The 19,779-nt window shown below is 36.3% G+C and overlaps 1 protein-coding gene across 4 annotated transcripts in view; it reads right to left on the bottom strand.

The window, feature by feature from the left end:
• Positions 1 to 2,197: 2,197 nt before the first annotated feature.
• YBX1 (Y-box binding protein 1) overlaps positions 2,198 to 19,779 on the bottom strand; it is a 29,063-nt gene continuing 11,481 nt past the window's right edge. Inside the window, exons 3-8 of one of the 4 annotated variants that reach the window (XM_051987926.1) lie at positions 17,567 to 17,600; positions 14,203 to 14,292; positions 13,575 to 13,877; positions 12,685 to 12,767; positions 3,577 to 3,842; positions 2,198 to 2,558 (exon numbers count right to left, since the gene is read on the bottom strand). In XM_051987926.1, coding sequence (XP_051843886.1) covers positions 3,608 to 3,842; positions 12,685 to 12,767; positions 13,575 to 13,877; positions 14,203 to 14,292; positions 17,567 to 17,600 — 745 coding nt within the window. In that variant the 3' untranslated portion in view covers positions 2,198 to 2,558; positions 3,577 to 3,607. Of the gene's footprint in view, positions 2,757 to 3,576; positions 3,843 to 12,684; positions 12,768 to 13,574; positions 13,878 to 14,202; positions 14,293 to 17,566; positions 17,601 to 19,779 lie in introns of all 4 variants that reach the window. The other 3 variants (XM_051987924.1, XM_051987927.1, XM_051987928.1) reach the window with 3 other exon arrangements.

Genomic DNA, 19,779 nt, shown 5'->3' with positions numbered 1-19,779 from the left:
ATTATCTCCATTTTACTGATAAGGAAATTGATGCAAACTAAATTCACAAAGCAAGGATTTGACATTAGATTTGAAAATGAGTCTTCCCACTCTGGCTGCTATCATATCACACAAGTCATACAAACCATGAAGGGGGCAGAAATCTGGAATTCCTGATGCAAAATCCAGGTTCTTTTCACTTCACCATCCGGAGCCCACACAACTTAACAGGTTGTTCGTATAATTTGGAACCAAAGCTGCATTCTCATACAGAAAGAATAGTTAGAAATCACATCATGCACACTTCAGGTCAGGTGTCCATTTACCTCAGGTTATTAGATCTGTCGTGTTCACATGGGACATGGAATCCTCAGAAAGAAGTGGAACAATCCCCTACCCCTAGATCCATGTTAATGAAGTATGGCCTCCACCAGCTAACTTTCAGTGACTTAGCTGCTAACCAAATCATTTATTCATCAGGATTTTTCTCCTTCCATCCTGCAGTCTCAGAGAACAGAAAATCATCTCAGGGGCCCCTTCCTTTCTAATTCCTAAAGTAACCAAGTGCTCAGTTTTCCAAGAGTTCTTACTGCTACCAACAGTAGGTACAAGGGGTTCTACCAATGTACCTTTTATTACAGTCCCACAAAGAAGCTAAAACTTGACTCACAAGCAATCATTCCTTATAGATCATTGGCTTCCCCTTACTCTGGGGCCCCACTCACCTCCAGATGGTTTCCCTAAATCACAGCACCTAAACCTGTTGGATATAAGAGGAGGTTACGCCTCACTCAGAACCATACTCGGCGTCATTAAATTTTCTTTGTCCTCCATATAAACTAGGCCATTTCCAGTCTGTTTTTATCACCCAAGTCTCAGAATGGCTTTGCTTTATTGGGTCTGGAAAGAAGGGCCATAAGGCTTGAGATCAAATTCATTTTGTAATTCAATTTTTAAATTTAAGCTCATTTCGAGCAGAACCAGGAGATCATTAACAACAACGATACTGTATGAGGATGTATTCTGATGGAAGTGGATCTCTTCAATAAAGAGAGCTAATTCAGTTTCAGTTGATCAAGGATGGACAGAAGCAGCTACACCCAAAGAAAGAACACTGGGAAATGAACATAAACTGCTTGCATTTTTGTTTTTCTTCCCGGGTTATTTATACCTTCTGAATCCAATTCTCCCTGTGCAACAAGAAAACTGTTTGGTTCTGCACACATATATTATATCTAGGATATACTATAACCTATTTAACATGTAAAGGACTGCTTGCCATCTGGGGGAGGGGGTAGAGGGAAGGAGGGGAAAAATCAGAACAGAAGTTGAGTGCAAGGGATAATGCTGTTAAAAAAAAATTACCCTGGCATGGGTTCTGTCAATAAAAAGTTAAAAAAAAAATTAAAAAATTAAAAAGATTTAAGCTCATTTCAATATTTTTTAAAATAATATTCAAAAGCTGCCAGTAGTCATCAAACTGACACTCCATCTTATTGGTGTTCTCCACTGAATGAGGACATAGGGGAAAAAAAAAACATTTTAAGATTAGGGGCAGCTAAGGTGGTACAGTGAAGGGTCAGGAAGACCAGGGCCTCAAGACATTAGTGAAGTGATTCTGGACAAGTCACTTAACTGCCTCAGTTACCTCATCTATAGAAATGAAAAAAATGGCAAACCATTTCAGGATCTGTCAACAAAACCCAAGAGACGGGCACAACTGAAATGACTGAACAAAAATATGAACATTAATACCGAGATCCATTAACAATACCTAAGAGCTCTTTCTATGGTTTACTAAGACTTGAAAGTGTTTTAGGAAATTTGGGTAATTAAAAGAAAAAACAATTATCTTGCCTTGTCTGGTCATTTTCCAGTACCATTAATACAATGTATTTGGATCAATTATTCCATGGAGATAAAAGCAAGACTGAAAAGAGTAGATGTCAGGGAGACTCTTCCTCCATCCTCCACAAACTTTCAATGTCTAGTGAAGCCCATAGACTCTTAGAATGTTTTTAGATGTGTAAAATAAAATTACTAAGAAAAGCAATCATGAGTTATCAAAATATTTGAAAAGTTTCAAAGGTTAAAAATAGCTATGTGGCAAGCAGGCCTGTGGTACACCCTATCATTTGCAAAACAACTTGACACAACCAACACACAACTCTGAACAACTGCATTATCATTAGAAAAAAACCAGAGGCATGCACGAGAATTATTTAAAGACCTTTATTAACAGGTGCTTGCAGTTTGTGGATTTTTGAAAAAATCAGGTGTACTTTTATACAAATTAAAAATGAGGTTCTTAAAAATCTCAACTTGACCAGATATGAAACAATTTAAAAACCTTTAAAGGTGTATTGAGAAAACCAGGCTTTTTAAAAAACATGTTTGTCATTCCCAAAAAGAGACTTCTTTAGGTAAAAATAATAAAAACCCCATGCTGCATAGATAATGCAGAGAGTTCTAGTTATCTGGTCAACAGCAAAAAGCAAGCACTTAGGTCTTCCGTTCCAAATCTTTTGTTCATTTCTTATTATTGCTGGAATTTCATATTCTTTCTTCTTGTATGATGACTAAACTAGAAAAGAAGAAACAAATGTCAGATTACGAAAGGTCTTTGAGAACAGCAAGTGATATATTAAAATAGATAATATATAAATATATCCTATTTTCTAGTCCAATACCACCCAAGACAATATTCCCTAAGAGAAAGTTGCAGGTCATTTCTTTTGCTACCTTCCTCTCTTGGCTGTCTTTGACGAGGAGGGCCCCTGAAATCAAGTTAGTAGCATTTGGTAGGATGCAACTAATTTAGTTCAAACCATCCCAAGTGAGTGAGTCAAGTATAACTGTCCTGGAGGAAAGTTGATAGATTCAGTATTTTAGGTTCAGTTGTTTTGTATAGCCAATTTTCCCTGCTAGCAAGCTATTCTTTTCAGAATAGTCTCAGGGAATAAAATTCATGATAAAAATGGAGGTCAGACCACCTTATCTCACTAGACCAAATGTCTCATTTCCCCATTTATAACTGAAAGACAAAAAAAGCCGCAAAATCTCTTTAAAATGGTATCCTCAAGGGATATAGTCACACAGATCACTATTTGACTAACAGTATAATCAAATCCATGGCAAAGAAACAAAACAATGGAATTCCATGTGGTCTAAGGTACTTAATAAATTGCACACTCATTTTTAACTTATTCTTTAAAGTCCTGTCTTGCTGTCTAAATTAGCACTTGGGTTTCCCATTAGTATACACAGTATTTTTTTTTTAAAAAGGAAATTACTCAAGTTTGAATATCTCACCAGCCTTACAAGTAGAATAGGTAACACTCAAAAATACCAGATTGTTTTCCCAATGATTGGGCAAGTAAGACCCATATGGACTTTTGCCTACCACCTACAACCTTGCATATATTTTGTCTTAAGCTTTTAGGTAACACATATAAATTCTTAAAAATTATTATCTAACACTAATGAGGGAAATCTACATAAGCAGACTACCTGGCCAGATCTCAGAATGGAGCCTAACTCAACTTGCAAAGCTGCTCTTTGCTATGTTCAGATTCTCAGAAGCACCAAAGTAATTACCCGGATGATGGTAGAGATGGTAAGCCGGCATTTACTCAGCCCCGCCCTGCTCAGCCTCGGGAGCGGACGTATTCTCAGCTGGTGGTTCGGCTGCTTTTGTCTCTTTGCCATCTTGTGGTTTAGGGTTCTCTGGGCGTCTGCGTCGGTAATTGAAGTTACGGCGGTACCGACGTTGAGGTGGCTGCTGACCCTGGGTCTCATCTCCTTGGTTCTCTTTGTCTTCTTCATTACCTTCCTCTCTTGGCTGTCTTTGACGAGGAGGGCCCCTGAAATCAAGTTAGTAGCATTTGGTAGGATGCAACTAATTTAGTTCAAACCATCCCAAGTGAGTGAGTCAAGTATAACTGTCCTGGAGGAAAGTTGATAGATTCAGTATTTTAGGTTCAGTTGTTTTGTATAGCCAATTGAACTTAACTGACTTCAATTTTCCACTATCTTCTGCTGATTTCTCAATAAAATTAAAATGCCTACAGCATTTCTTTTTGGGGAAAAAAAAAATCCTACTTTCCCCTAACTGTGACTTGCATGGAACTGCTCTTAGTTATGGCAAGTGTCCTAGCCTTTAATTTCAGGAGGAAGAAAAATCAGCTTTAATCTAAAAGATTAAAAATAGTTGTATCTGGCCTGACCCAGATTAACTCAACAGAGATGGTATGGAAAGAAAACATAGATGAACATTGCTGTCAGACCTAGTGAAATGGTAACCCTAATTCAATTCCATTTCCTAAAAACAATATCTAGCTATACTGCACAAAAGGCTGAATTTAATTAACTAAAATCATATAATACATTTGATGAAGAACAAAGGAAGAAGGTGGTGAATGAATCAAGCATACTTTTCTTTGGAATCTATATGTAAAAAAGGCAAAAACCATAATAAAGACAGAAAAAGGTCAAGACCTAGAAATACTACCACTAACAGTGAACACATAATGCTATGGAAACAACATCGAGTAAAAGAAATCTCTCAATGTATTAATGCTGGGTCCAATCAGATTTATACCTTTGACAGTCACCAAAAAAAATTTCATCAATATCATTTCATCATCTTCTTGGTTACATTTTGAAGGTTAGTCCTAAAGTATAAAGTGCCATTTTCCATTCAGAGGTACTACACCAAACTTTTGTCCCCTTCACATAAATCTGACATGAGTTCTGAACTTTTATTCTGCTTTCTAAAACAAACACATTCTCCCCTGCAACAGTGATGACTCAACTAGATAGAGAAAAAAAGGTGTATGAATCCTCTAACCACATCCCAGATGTGAAAGTCCCACTGTCTCCAATGTGAATTTCCTATAGACTGGGGAGATAAGCAGAAAAAAGCAGGAAAGGGAAGTAAAAACCTCAAGGAGTTTCATGAACTCTTTAGAACCACAAAATTGTAACATCTAACCAAAAGAATTTGGCTAGTTAATACCTTGTACTTAAGAGAATTCTTTCAAATCCCTAAACTTCCTTCTCTAAACCCTTATCACATTCACCTTCATATTCACGTTTCATCTGATCTTATGCTAATAATTCTTTACCTCTTTTCTGATTATCAGCAGCTTCATTCCCCTACCAATCCACATAATTTAGTTTATTCATATTTCAGGCCTCAACATTTTACTGTGATCTACCCTATTCAATAGTTAACAACAATGAATAATCTGCTTTTCACAGCATTACTGATGGCACTCTTCACTGAAATTTACAATATCTTATTGCTTTCTTTCCCAAAGATAGTCTTTTGAACTGACAAAAGGGATTCAATCGTGAAGATCAGACCAAACCTTAAAACAAAATCATGTCAGTCACATTCAGGAATCCCTTATCTTTTACATTTTTACAAAATAATGTATTACCAAAAAAAGGAACATTTTCCAACCTAGACATTTCTTTTCGGTCATTGTCCTTAAAGTTCCAGCTAATTTTCTCTTTTCTCCTGATCCATCAGTGACTTTTACAAAGACACTGCTTAATCTAACTCATGGGCCATGGTGCAGCAGCACAAGCTTACTTTCTCAAATTTATTTCAGTTTTTAATCCAAAGGCTAAATATGATAACGCCTTTTCCAAGGCTATCACTCAATGTTAATGAAAACATTTTCAGAAGAATATCCTAAAAAGTCTACGCTGGCAAGCATACTTCACAAAAGACACAACCAACTTTATTGGTGAGGTCAAGAAAGAAAAGATACAGAACATCTGGAGAGGTTACACAGAACAAGAGGCACCTCCCTCTCCCTTTGAGTATATCCCAAGTCTAGAGGGGATTTTTCTCTTACAGGTAAAGACAGCTATGCTAATCTATACAATTTCAAGGCAAATACATTTGGCAAATTACAGTTTGCCAAAACTCACGCAAGTCTTTTACTAAATAAATATGAAAAATCCATTTCTTCACTATCAAATCAAGCTATTATATAATTCATGGAAAAATATACCATCATTACATTGTAGAACTATAAATTCATGTAGTACATTATTCCTTATTTATGAAGGAAACAGGTTTAGAATTTAAATCACTTGCATTAATATAGGTAATGACATTCAAAAACAAGAACACATCTCCAACTTCCAGTTAATGGTTCATTTTCCTGCTTTTTTCAAGTTTAACGAAGCAAAACTTCAAGTTGACTCTGAAGTCCTTTTGTGAGCCTTATTTTCTTACCCCCAAGCAGTGAGGACTAAAAATAAAAGGAATATATTCAATTGAGTTTTTATCATACCAAGTGTTCAAGTTTAAGTGAGATAATCACTGAGAAATACTACAGCAGCAGGGATTTAGCCATCAAACAATAAATCAAAGTGCTCTTTCAGCTTTAGGATTCTAGGATTCTGTCTGGTGATCAAAAAATTATCTTTGCTACAGGAAAGAGTGAGAAATAGTCAAACCACAGTCATATTAAGGTAGAGTAGGATGTAACGAGTATTAATTTCTTGTTTTGCTTATTATTATTCAAGAACATATACGCAACAAGAGACACTTTATCTATAGAATGTTCTCTCAAGAGTAGATCTGATCACATAAACTCCCTGATTCAATCTATTTCAGTAGCTTCCTATTATTTCTGGGATAAAACAAACTTTTATTTTGTTTTTAAAGCTCTATGCTTCTTACCTTCTCTATCTCTAACATAATATTCTCAGCTCCATTCCTGTGCACTGCTCCCCTCCCATACCCCCTTGCTTGGCATTCAATTAATTTCAATTTTACTTCACAGAATCCCTTATCCAAGACTCAAACTAGGCCGCCCTCCTTTCTACTTGAACTTTCTTGAGCCCAACTAATTTTCTCCTTCCTGAGTTATCTTGTACATAGCCTCTCTGTATATTTAAGTCTCCCAGATATAAATACATTTCTTTGAGAGCAAATTGGATTTTTTTTTTTTGGTCTCTCAAGACATTGAATAAATGCTTCTTGATTACATCCTGCCCTAACACAAGTCCTATTCCAATACAGTCAAATTTTTTATATGGTCTGTAGTAATGTATTTTAAAAAATTAAGGATAACGCATTCACAAGGAAATAAACAAAACCAAATGACCAACAGAAAAAGAAGGTGATGGGAAGGCAAGATGAATAGATGAGGCAAATTCAAATGATAGACGGGCCCTTAAGGTCAGGATGAGGAAAAGGGGCTTACAAACAAGGAAATACACAAATTAAAGACAAGAGTTTCTAGACCCTAACTGACTGGGCAAAACTCATCTGCTTGTTGATTAAAAAAAAAAAAAAAACACATGACAATATAGACAAGGAAATGTCCTTGGAACTGTGAACTAAAAATTGAGAGTACATATCAAAAATCTCTTTTAACATTACCCTTTGAATTTTCAGATGACCCAAAAGAAATTCTCTTCTGGTATTAACACTATCTGAAAAGCAGGCTTAATTAAAGTATGATCTTGAGACAGTCACATATAAATTACCTTGCCAAAAAAATCAAAATTTTTAGGACAGAAAACATTCCTCACTTCCCTTTCCACTTTGAAGAGGAGGGAACAAGGAAAAAAGTGGTTTTTCTTCATTGATGCGTCAACATTCATGGCACCCTAATAATATTATAAATCCCAGAATAAGTTGTTTCCCACAGATCAAGAAGATGTGTCATATCTAGTAAAAGCAGTTTTCTAGGAGAAACCAGGATTCATCTTCAAGTCTGGGCCTTTTGGCTCCTCCCATATTAACATACTAATAAATCTTGTTGCTTCAGGGGCTCATCTACATAGTATAGATATTCACATTTTTCCTTACCTTAATGAATGGCTCATAAAGAATGATTCATCTGATCAAGCCAGGAAGGATTTGACAATCACCATGGAGTCTGGGACTTCAACTTCAGAAAGCCTATCCCTTACCTTCCCCAAGGCTTCTGAGGAGCTACCTTAGACACCAAAAAGATGTTAGCTTTCCTGTGTACATCTCAGCTTTCCACTGTAGTCCTGACTGCAAAAACCACCAGGGAACAGCTGTGACAGGGGATCTTTTTCATACATCTGCTAGGACTTATAAATTCATAATTTCTCTGAGAAAAGTCAGTATGGAGCAATTTCTGTGCCATCTGGGATCAACACTTGGGCTATGGAAACAAGGAGATACCCACTTCGAATTAATTTGGGTGCTTGTTGGGAATGTCAGCAAAGGGAAATTGCCTTGTCCAGTGGTTTTATTTCTGTATCCAAGGGTAATGGAGAAAAAAAAAGTGTAAAAAAGCTGTTTGAATCATTTGATGCCCTCCATCCCAAAGTAAATAAAGATTAACACAAGCTTAAGTACTGACCTCTACTTATTCTCTCAGGGGTTAAGTTCTAAAGGAAAATTTAGTAGGTTTAACTCAAGGAAAGTACTTCTGTGTTAAAGGACATTTTCTTATTTCAACTAAGCAGCACGTGGCTAAGAGTAATGAGTCTGGAGTCAGCAAGACCCAAGTTCAAATGCAGTGTCAATCACTATCTGTATGATTCTGGATTTAAGGCACTTAGTCCCTGTCTGCCTTGGTTTCCTCAACTGTAAAATAAGGTTAACAGTAGCACATATCTCACAGGGACTTGTGAGGATTGAGATGTTTACAAAAGTGCCTGGTATATAATATACACTATTTTCTTTCCCTTTGTGTTAAATCCATATTGAGGATCAGTCCAAGGACAGTATGGAACAAAAGATAATCCATAGATTTAAGTCCTCCAAAAGATTAAATGGGTCAACATCATTGTAATAAAAACTTTATGTAACCACTACAGGTATATGTACAAAAAATCAAACCTAAATTTTAATAGTCTTAACCATTATTGCCCTTTGATTTTGCCTGAGCTGCAGACAAGTAGCAAACTTTTTTTAAAATTTTTTTTTGAATTTTCGTTGGAACAAAGAGTGGTTAGAATTTAGACTCTTAAAGGTCATCTAGCTTCAGAGCCTTCATAGTAGAGATGAGGAAAATGAGACCTTCAGCTTAAGCTCTACTTAAGACACACATGTAGAGGCAATCCCAGGACTGAACCAGTCTTGTAACTCTAACCCCATGTCCTTTTCCAGTGTACCATTCTGAGGAAAGGTCAAAATGTCAAGGGAGAAAAGAAAATGAAGGGCTCATTTAAATAATTCACACAGTGATTACATGAATCAAAAGGATTCATTTCTTTCAAACTGTTATAAAATGACAGTTCTATCACTTTAGTATTTGACCTGTTTCTATCTATCCAAGGGAAAAAAAAAAGTTACAAGTTCAGGTCAAATTAGTCCAAAAAAGAACCTCTAAGTTCAGGGGTCAGGTTATTATACAATTAAGAGTATACTCATTGCCTTATCAACAGCTTTTTAAAAACTATATATAAACGAGTATCATTTCTCAGAGAATAATCTGTTTTTTTTTCCCACTACTAAGGCTAAATTAACTTTACTATTACCCTGGGCAAGATAGAGAATTGTTTTTAAGCACTCTCAGTGAAATAATGCACAAGATTTAAAACAACTCCATTAATATAAATGTCCAACTTTAAAGGCAAATTAATCCTAACATCTTTACAGAAATATATTACTAGAAATTGCTTTTTTTTCCTTTTTCTTTTTACTGGATTCATGTTCTAATATTTTAAAGGGAAATTCCAATACAATCAAGATTAGTACCCCTCCCTCCCTTTTGGCACACCCAATTTCTGGTATAACTGACAGTTGCCTGGGGACACTGAAAGGATAAGGAAGTACCTAAGATGACACAAGTTATCCTTTAGTTCCAGATAAAAAGCCCTATTTTCTGTAATAGAAAGCCTTTCCTATTATCTATTAATTAATTCTGGACCCTTGCCTCTTATTTTTATCAAATTATCCTATGTAGTTTCTTTGTATAGTGATTGGCACATTGTTTCTCCCAATAAGATTGTAAGCTTCTCAAAAACCAAAAACAACCCCCCCCCCCAAAAAAAAAAAAACCACAAGCAAACAAATAAAAAAAAAATAATAATAACCCTCTCTTTGACTAGCATATAGTAGGCTACTTGATAAAAGTTTTGACTGATAGTCAAGTATGTGCCAGGGAAAGAACTTGAAGCCAGACCATACCAACTGTAAGATTATCCACCTTTGTGAGATTATTTCCTTTAATATAACCTGCCACCCCAGATAGAGTGATGCAAACAGTAACATGGGCAGAGAATACTGACAGTGTAACCCAACAGAGAAGAAGGATAGAAGTAGTAAAGAGAGTTTGGCTATAGTGATTGAGATTCTCAAGGTATATCTCTAGAAAATAGACACACAAACTGGACTTTAACAGTTCTCAATACTACTGCACATACACTAAGGGTGCTGATGGCAGAGAATTTTAAAGATTGTTACTTTTTGGGGGAAGAGTAGGGGGTAGAAGGAACAGGAAAGGAGTGGTGAGTTACAGGAACAGACAGAATGGAGTCTAAGACCTGGGCCTGTGATTTCATCAATGAATGAGTTTTAGGTGAAGAAATTCTTACTACAGCTGATAGGCCCCAGACAGGTGGCCCAGGGGTGGGATCTCCCAAACTCCAGGGGTAGCTCTTTATGTATTAGGTCTGCTACTCCTACAATTAAGTGATTAATATTCAATAAATACAAATATATTGGTATCAAGTATATACTAATGTTTCACTATCCCAATAACAAGTGAATTCTCTGGATTGCCAATTCAGACTTATCCATTATGAAGCTCCATTGAATTGCTACAAGACAATGCTGCCCTCAGAGAGGCTCCCATAATAAACTACCCTAAAGTTTTGTGTGATTTAATTGCATTTTTAATGCAAGTTTTTGTTTCTTCCTTTGCTGACAAGATATGCCACATAGTTAAATGTCCTTGCAACCCTCTCCTTCCAAATGCTGTTTGGTAAAATAGATACTAAGAGTTTCTAAACAGAAACATCTCTTCTGATTATCAGAGGCCTTTATGCTTATCTCCAGGGCCATTTCTATACATTTTGTATATGAGATTAGGTATTGCCATTTCAGTTGAATTAAGGACTTATGGAAAACCCAAACAAAATACTTTTATGAATGGTTATGTTTAAACTTCAGGTACCACCAGCCCAAAGCCAAGATCCATAACGAATAAAAACTTGGTCAAGAAGAGAACTGTTGACAGAACTTCAGGGCTGGTACTGATACTGATAATCAAGTCATCTATATGAGGGATGCCTTTGCTTTATTAATCCATTCAAATTTTATTGTAGGTTTTGTGAAAGCAGAACTACATATTATAAGCTACCTGACACAGGGATACATCAACTTCAATTCATACTGGGTTCTCTAAAAGTTTAGGCATTGATACAAAAAATTCTGGTGTTTACACCAGCTAGATAGATGGTTATGGTGAGATTGTCATTCCAACACTACCTAAATTGTGCAGTGCAAAAGAGAACTTACCTTTCCAAAAAAGAGCCCATCTACACCTGCAAATATTGCATGGACACAATGCTCCCGAGTCCCCTGTTGTCAAAGAACCATCATCTCCACTGTTTCAAGCAGTCTACCTCTACCCTAGGCAATTGAGCTCAACACACATTAAAAAGTCTGCTATGTGCAAGATGCTAAAGATACAAAGGTAAAGGAAGATTGATTCAAAGTTTCTTGGAAATAGAGACTAAAAGAATGAAGAATAACTGCTTATTTACTTAAGAGTGGAAAACTTCAGAGAACCCTAGAAAAAGGCTTGGGTTAACACAGTACCAAAAACAAAAAAAGGAAAACCTTTCCCCTCATCCTATATATATGGTAAACCTTAAAAGCCACAAGTCATCTAGAACTACATTTTAAAAACCAATGCTTTATAGTAACCCATAAGAAATCAGAATAGCAACAAATACGGAAATGAGCTAATTTGTAACCTAGTGTCAGTAACTAAGGGTTTGTAATCCATCTTCCTCAAACCTGAACCAATTCTACTAGTCTTCCCTTCTAATAACATTGTTTTATCGCCTCCAAATTCCTACTGAAAAGAACTATCAGCATCTAGCTATCCCAAGAATTCTAACAAATTAGGCTGTGTCAAACTTGTCTTTACCCAAGAACAAACTCCTGGTGGGTTTTATATGTACACATATACCCTTTCCCCGCCAAATGCAGATGCCACCCCTATCTGTTGATTCTTCACATCAAGCTACAGCTCATTGATGTCAACTCTCTTTAAAAATCTCTTAAATTTGCCACCTGTTATATTTAACATTTGTTATCTCTCCCTCTCCCAATGAAGTAATGTAAATCTAAAAGGTTCACCCTTTACCAATGACCTATGTCTATTACCCTTAGCTAGTCTCAAGTATAGGAATCTTACCATTGTTTTCAATTTCCATTTTGTTTTAAATCAATGTAAAAGAAAGCAAAATACAGCCTACCTTAGACATTAACTGAGAAGTAAATTATAGCTGCTCATTAACTAATACAAGCCAAAGGTAAAAGAAACGTTTAACTTTTACTTTGCTATTTTGACCAAAGGAAAATATATTAATTGTGAAATAACCAAAAAGAAGGATTAATTTCCACCCAGACAGATTTAGAAAGTCTTAATATAGCAAATATTGTACGCCTAACAAGTGTGTGACCTGACATATACCTGGGGCAGCATTTTAATACAGAAGACATATCAATTTAGAGCATACCTGCGGAATCGTGGTCTATAACCCCGATACATATTCTGTCTCACTGGTCTACCTTGTTCTCCTGCACCCTGGTTGTCAGCACCCTGAGGGGGGGGAAAAAAAAGCTTATGAAATCTACTAAAATCAGATCACTCCAAAAAGTTAAACCACCTAATACCTTAGTTCACTTAATAGAAAGTTTCATTATAAATCTGACCTCTAAAGCCAGTAGGTAATATTCACATATCGTTTTAAAATTTTTAATAGTGTTTTATATATACTGTCAGAAGTGAAGCTTAATATTACCCCAGGAGGCAGACCTTATTATCATTCTTCATTTTATAAAAGAAACTACTGCTTGCATTTTTGTTTTTCTTCCCGGGTTATTTATACCTCCTGAATTCAATTCTCCCTGTGCAACAAGAAAACTGTTTGGTTTTGCACATGTATATTGTATCCAGGATATACTGTAACCTATTCAACATGTAAAGGACTGCTTGACATCTGGGGGAGGGGGTAGAAGGAGGGAGGGGAAAAATCGGAACAGAAACGAGTGCAAGGGATAATGCTGTAAAAAATTACCCTGGCATGGGTTCTATCAATAAAAAGTTATTATAAAAAAAAAAAAAAGAAACTGAGGCAGGTGTTAAAGTGACTCATCCAGAATTACTCTATTCACTACCACTAACCTTTAACGCATTATAGGTAATGGATGTACTAATTACATTAAAACTGTTAACTACTAGTCCCATCTTCTTAGAATTTAGTTCCCTTAACTCAATCTCAAGAAGGCAAACTATACATTTATTTTACAGTGGTTATGAGAAACACTTTTTTAAAGAAAAGAATCAACATCCAAGACAGGCATAAGATTCAGTTAGATCCTATTAACGTCTTCCCCATAACATTACCTCCATTACTTCTCCCTGCACAGGAGGGTTGGAATACTGTGGTCGACGCCCATAGGGTCTCCGCATGTAGTAAGGTGGGAAGCGCCGCCTGCGGTAGGGACGGCGTTGCTGGGGCTGGCCTTCTGGAGCACTCTCTGATCCCTCGTTCTTTTCCCCACTCTCACTATTCTGGTAATTCTGCTGGTAGTTCCGTGGAGGACCCCTACGACGTGGATAACGTCTGTAATGGTTACGGTCGGCTGCATATTTACTGCCTTGTACTGGAACACCACCAGGGCCTGTAACATTAGCTGCCTCCGCACCCTACAAAAGCCATTACAAGTTGATAGTGACACTCAAAGGAAATCGGACATATTTGTATTCACAAAATTCACAATTAAAAAACAAACAAAAAAAAAAAGGTTTGCTGTGGCCAGGGGGTGCATACACACACCACGTGACTGAAATGTATCAGTTCATCACGGCTCTGAAGAGATTGCACACTAACTGCAGCCAGCACACAATAGGGAAGCTATAAAGCTTGATGAACCTGTAATTTGTGGTCATCTGACCCATCTACATTAGAGTCACCATCAAAACTCATTATTTCTGGACTGAAGTCAAACCTTTACACAGAAAACATCCTCACCTTTTCTCCTTCAACAACATCAAACTCCACAGTCTCTCCATCTCCTACACTGCGAAGGTACTTCCTGGGGTTATTCTTCTTTATGGCAGTCTAGTAATATCACATTCCAAAATTAGATTAACAGGGGTGAATAATGTGCTTTTTCATTTAAAATGTACCAGAGTTAATTATTATGTTGAATATACTTGGATATACATTTGACCTAAAGACGAATTGAAATGAAACCAGAAGTTCATTAAATTTAGAAAGGTAGGGACCACAAAAGATCTATATTCACAGCCTATACTCAAATGCCATTATCTTATACGTGTTTTTACCCCCTAATTTACCCAGTGCTTACCACTAAATTTTTTTTTTTTTAAACCAGAGTTCTGACTTTATTATATAGTAATGAGTTCCTGGTGAGGAACTTCTTTCTACAAAGTAGGGTAAACATCTTGTCTGCATTAGTCTTAAAAGAGCAGCCTGGAGCACTGAGGGGTTAAGTGACTTGCTAAAGGTCACACAGCCAGTACAGTGTCAGAGACAAGACTTGAACCAGGGATTCCTGGCTCCAAGACCAGTTCTCTACCCACTATGCTATGCTGCCTCTCAGTTTTCCTACTAATTTGTATCAAAAATAGTTTTCAAAAGAAACATTTTCTTAAATAAGCACCTTTGTGTTTGCTGCCTACAAATTAAGTTTGGTTATACAATGAGTAAGAAAATGAAGTTCTACTCTATCTCCCGCGTCTGTCCCTCACCAATGGAAGCTAGCTCTGCTCAGGGTTGGTTTAGATGACAGGCAGATTTGGTTTATCTACTTATAAACTGTTCTTTGGCTTTATCCATGCCAAGCCATCACAAATGTCAGTTGAAACCTCCCTATTTCTGTGCTTCTGGGGGTCTGCAGAGAATGTTCCCGATATCCCTGGCATTAGTGGATCCCTCTTCTTATTTAATACCACACAGCAAACTTGTTTATTTCCTTCTGAAATTCCCTTAGAACATTTCAATCTGTTGATTAGCATAATCAACGTGCAACTCAAATCCTTTTTTTTTTTTTTTTTTTTGCTGAGGCAACTGGGGTTAAGTGACTTGTCCAGGATTACACAGCTAGGTAGTATTAAGTGTCTGAGGCCAGATTTGAACTCAGGTCCTCCTGACTTCAGAGCTGATGCTCTCTCCACTGCATCACCTATAGCTGCCCCATCAAACCACTCTTAAAAAGCTTCCTAACACCTCATTCCAGAGTAACAGGAAGATTCCATTTCCTGGATTCCAAAACTGGGTAAGCACTAAGGAGAGCTAGATCACGGTAAAGAGAAAGAAAACCAATACATGTCACCCACTAAGTGAATGCTTTGTGTCTATTACACTACTGACTTTTAGTTGCCTACAAATGGGGTTGGCTTTAAGAAAGAGTAACAAGGTTGTGAGGTCACCTGGGTCTAACCACTATCTAGAATCTTGAAAGGCAAAGTTTCCATGCTCATCTTGGATTCCAAAGAATTGAGCCAATACTTACAGGCTAAAACAGTGAACAGTACCATGAAGGGAGGGGGGAAACAGATAATAAGTGAATCAGTACAACTGAATATTATGACAGCAAAATGGAATCAAAACTCAAACAACATGTCATCTAAACCATCCCTTTTGAGTTTTCAACCTGTGGGATATAGTTAATTCTACATTACCTAAAGCCACGAGAGATTAACAATTGTATGGACACAAATAATACCAAGCCCTTATTTTGGTCAACAGTCCCAACCTCTTACTCTTCTTAAATTTTTTTCAAAGAAGCTGACAAATAGCAAAAACAAACCAGTTTTTACTACTGTCCTCCTTTCTAATTTGCATATCTTAATGAAGAGGTTAATGATTGGTGAAATAAGGACTACAGATGGGAGGGGGATATCAAGGAAATCAGATAATCAACCAAGATAGGCTGTATTCAAAAAAGACTGCTTACAAGCTATAAATGAGATTTTTTTTTCTAAAATGAGTCAAACCCTCAATTTTTACAGTCAACTTGACTGTGGCCATATACAGGAGCAATAGTATGGATTAAAAGCTATTGACATTTGGTTTTGGATATGTTTTTGTACTTACATTTGGTCATGGGCACACCTGATGCTTTGAGAATTCATATCCTATCATTCTGTGAAGATACTTCTGGAAGTGTTGGAAATTAACCTTGTTTTCTCCCCATCCTGTCCCCTTCTTCCCAAATCCATACTAAATATATAAATCCCTATTCTTATTACTACAAAGCAGCAAATTAAACAAAACTTGTCTATTCTTTTTCTAAGCCCACTAGCCTTTTTGGCTCATATTTCCCTGGGGTTGGGAAGGAGAAGAGAAATAAATTATTAAATATGTTGGTTTTTGCTAGGTTATAGGCTATAAACAAAAGAGTAAGATTTTAATTTAATTTAAGCAGAGTAGATAGATCAACAATAAAGACTGTTGGGCTCTAAGCTGCAAAATCCATTGTAATTCCATTGCCTGTCAGTGTGCACATGCAAAATACAAATCTAGTCTTTCAAGACTTATTTATACATGTGGCTATAACCCTCAAGAAAAGCCTTAGGAAGCCTCAAGTCCAACAGCAAACTACAACTACAGCATTATGCTTTAGTTTGAGATGCCTGCTCTACTCCAAAAACTAGTTCTAAAAACATCTATCTAAAAATGTGAGTAAAAGTTCAGCAGACTTACACCTAATTTGAATGCAATTTTTCTTTCTAAAATACTCCTATCTAATCTGAAAGTTATTTAAACTATTATCCATCTCACCGTTCCTTTTCTACTTTACTTACCTTCAGGTGACCAAAATTTCTTAATTTTCTAACTCATACACCCAACAATTACATAGCCTCCTATTCATGGACTCTTTAGAAAGCTTTAAAAAGGTTGTTGCCATTCCTAATTCAATACTAATACAAGTTCTTGAAAAGACAATTTGTCTAGCAATTCCATTTTAAAGTGAACTGAATCTATCTAAGGTTTCAAACACTAAAAAAGCACACTTGACTCTGGAATATTGCCCTATTTCTTCCAAGTCCCCATCTTCAGTTTATACTAGAAAATGATGTCTCTTACCACAGAGATTGTTCTAATGGTATTTTGAATGAAAAATGAATGAATGAGGAAGCATTTATTAAGCATTTACTATGTGCCAAGCACTGTGCTAAGCGCTGGGGATACAAATACAAAAGCAAAGACAAAGCATGCTTCAAAATACCCATGTATTTATACCAAATACATTACTATAATTTCAGAAAACAAGGAAGCAGGAGTCAGTTTGGAGGTTATTTACCAATCCAGGATTTCAGGTTATAGCACTTCAGTCAGAAGTGTAGATGTCTGCACAATCACTCACCTGGTGTACAAATACATCTTCCTTGGTGTCATTCCTGTAAGACAAAATCAAGTTTGAGGAGTCAGAAATGCATCATAATGAAAAAAGCTGGATTTTGGAGCCACTTGCAACTTCTTCCAAAGACAAGTGTCAAAAGTCAACTTCAAGAATACTGCCTTACTTCTTCCAAGTCTCCATCTTCAGTTTAGACTGGAATATATTATCTCTTACTGCAGATTGTTCTGATGGTATTTTGAATAAAAAAAGAAGCATTTATTAAGCATTTACTATGTGCTAAGCACTAAGGGGGTTACAAACACAAAAACAGATAAAGCATGCTTTAAAATACCTAGGCACTTCTGACACAGAGAAACTATAACACATGAGGAAGAGACATTTGGATTAACTGAAGATATAAAAGGATAACTATTTGAATCTCGTCACCTTTGGTGAAACAGTCAACTAAAGTGTATTGGTCGCCTATTCTGACTTATAAACAAATTAGTGGGGGGGAAATTTTTTTTTCCCTATTAAAGCATCTTTATAAGAAGTATATAAAATAGGAATAGGAATTCTCAATTTCAGAGATGAAGAAAGCAGCGTAAGTGAATATAACTACTTACTAAAGTAGAATCCAATTTTCTTGACTTTCAACTTACTGTTCTTTCCAATGCCACTGTGCCTTTTCAATGAGAGCATACTATTTAAATTGTTCCAACACTGATGCCAAAAGCTATGTCAAGTTGGATGACCATTCAGGTCAAGCATGATAAATGCGCTCGAGATAAAGAACAAAGCTGTCTTCTCCAAGTTAAGAGTTGCACCAGCTACTGCTGACAAGTTAGGGGACTTACTCAGGGTTATACAGCTGCCTATATTTCCAGGAAGGGGAGAGGGAAGTGTACTTGAAAAAGTCACATTGACCTGCAAGGCCAGTTCTTTTATCACACTGCCTTATGTTGTCATGTCAATTCTTTTGGGGATATAAACTGAACTATCTAGTTTGTTTTAAAAACAAGAATGTAAGGGATTCTCAGCAAACCAAACAGAAGACAAATTTCTCACAGCTGGAGTTAACATGGCTGGAGCAAAAGGAAAAAATCTGCAATCAGTCCAGCTTTGTTACTAATTTGCTTTGAGTTTGGTCATGTTCACCTCAGGGAATTTTCACACTAGAGAGTTAAGGATTTTATGCTAGACTAGAAAACATATTTCAAAGTGTGTAACCAATAGTAGCACTTGGTAGAACATTGGGCTTGGAATGTTTTATCTTCCAGAGTTCAAATCTGGCTTCAGACACTTCCTAACTATGTGATCTTAATTAAGTCAGTCACTGAGCTAAGAGTTTGGTACAAGAACTTTTCATTATTAATAATGGATTTTGACTAGCTATCATCTTATGTATGCAGCAGTACTCAACTGGGCAAATTCTAGACAAGTTAAAATTTTGTTTCAAAAGCAGAAATGAAAAAAAAAGAAAAGAAAAATACACTCAATATAATTAATGCCTAAGTAGTGGTGAGCAAAATAAAGTAAGCAGCAAGTATTGAGACAAGACATGTAGAGATGAAGAGAGGAAGTTTTCTGGTCAGGACTTTACAGATTTATGCTGGTAATATACTATAAGAGAACAACATCACCAATTACTAGCCTCCATTAGTATCTCAAGAGCTCATAAAATCTATGAGGCACTTTTGGCAGAAAAAGTCTATAGGAAAGTTGATAGCACACTTGGAACATAAGGGGCCTTTACGCTATATGACAGATGGACAAGCAAGTCTAACAACAGATGAATATTTTCCCCAATTAAATTTATAGTCTAGTATATAGATAGTATAATTAAATTTATGAAGAAATCATAAAATAAGGTAGATTTGAATTTAGGAAAATCGAAAGCACTGAGAGAGGTTAATGGAGGATCTTTAATCCCCTTGTGGCTTTGAAGGGTAGTGAGGTAAATAAAGCAATGAGGATTATTATAAAGCATAGTTATTTTCAGGTACTTGAAAACAACAGGACTTTTTAATGTACATGTAATTGATGACGGCAAAGAGACTGACTACAAATGATCATACAGAGCTGACAAATATTATAGACACGAGATAATAGTTATGTCTTTCATTTTCTTCTTTCCAACTTGCAGTATAACTCATCTTCCAAAAAGCTTCTCTTAACAATTCTTAACCTTAATGAATTCTTTCTTTACTATTCAACACTTGTCTGTAACATCTTGG

Source organism: Antechinus flavipes, chromosome 3 (genome assembly GCF_016432865.1).
Source record: "Antechinus flavipes isolate AdamAnt ecotype Samford, QLD, Australia chromosome 3, AdamAnt_v2, whole genome shotgun sequence".
NCBI lineage: Eukaryota > Metazoa > Chordata > Mammalia > Dasyuromorphia > Dasyuridae > Antechinus > Antechinus flavipes.
This window is presented reverse-complemented; position numbering and strand designations above follow the sequence as displayed.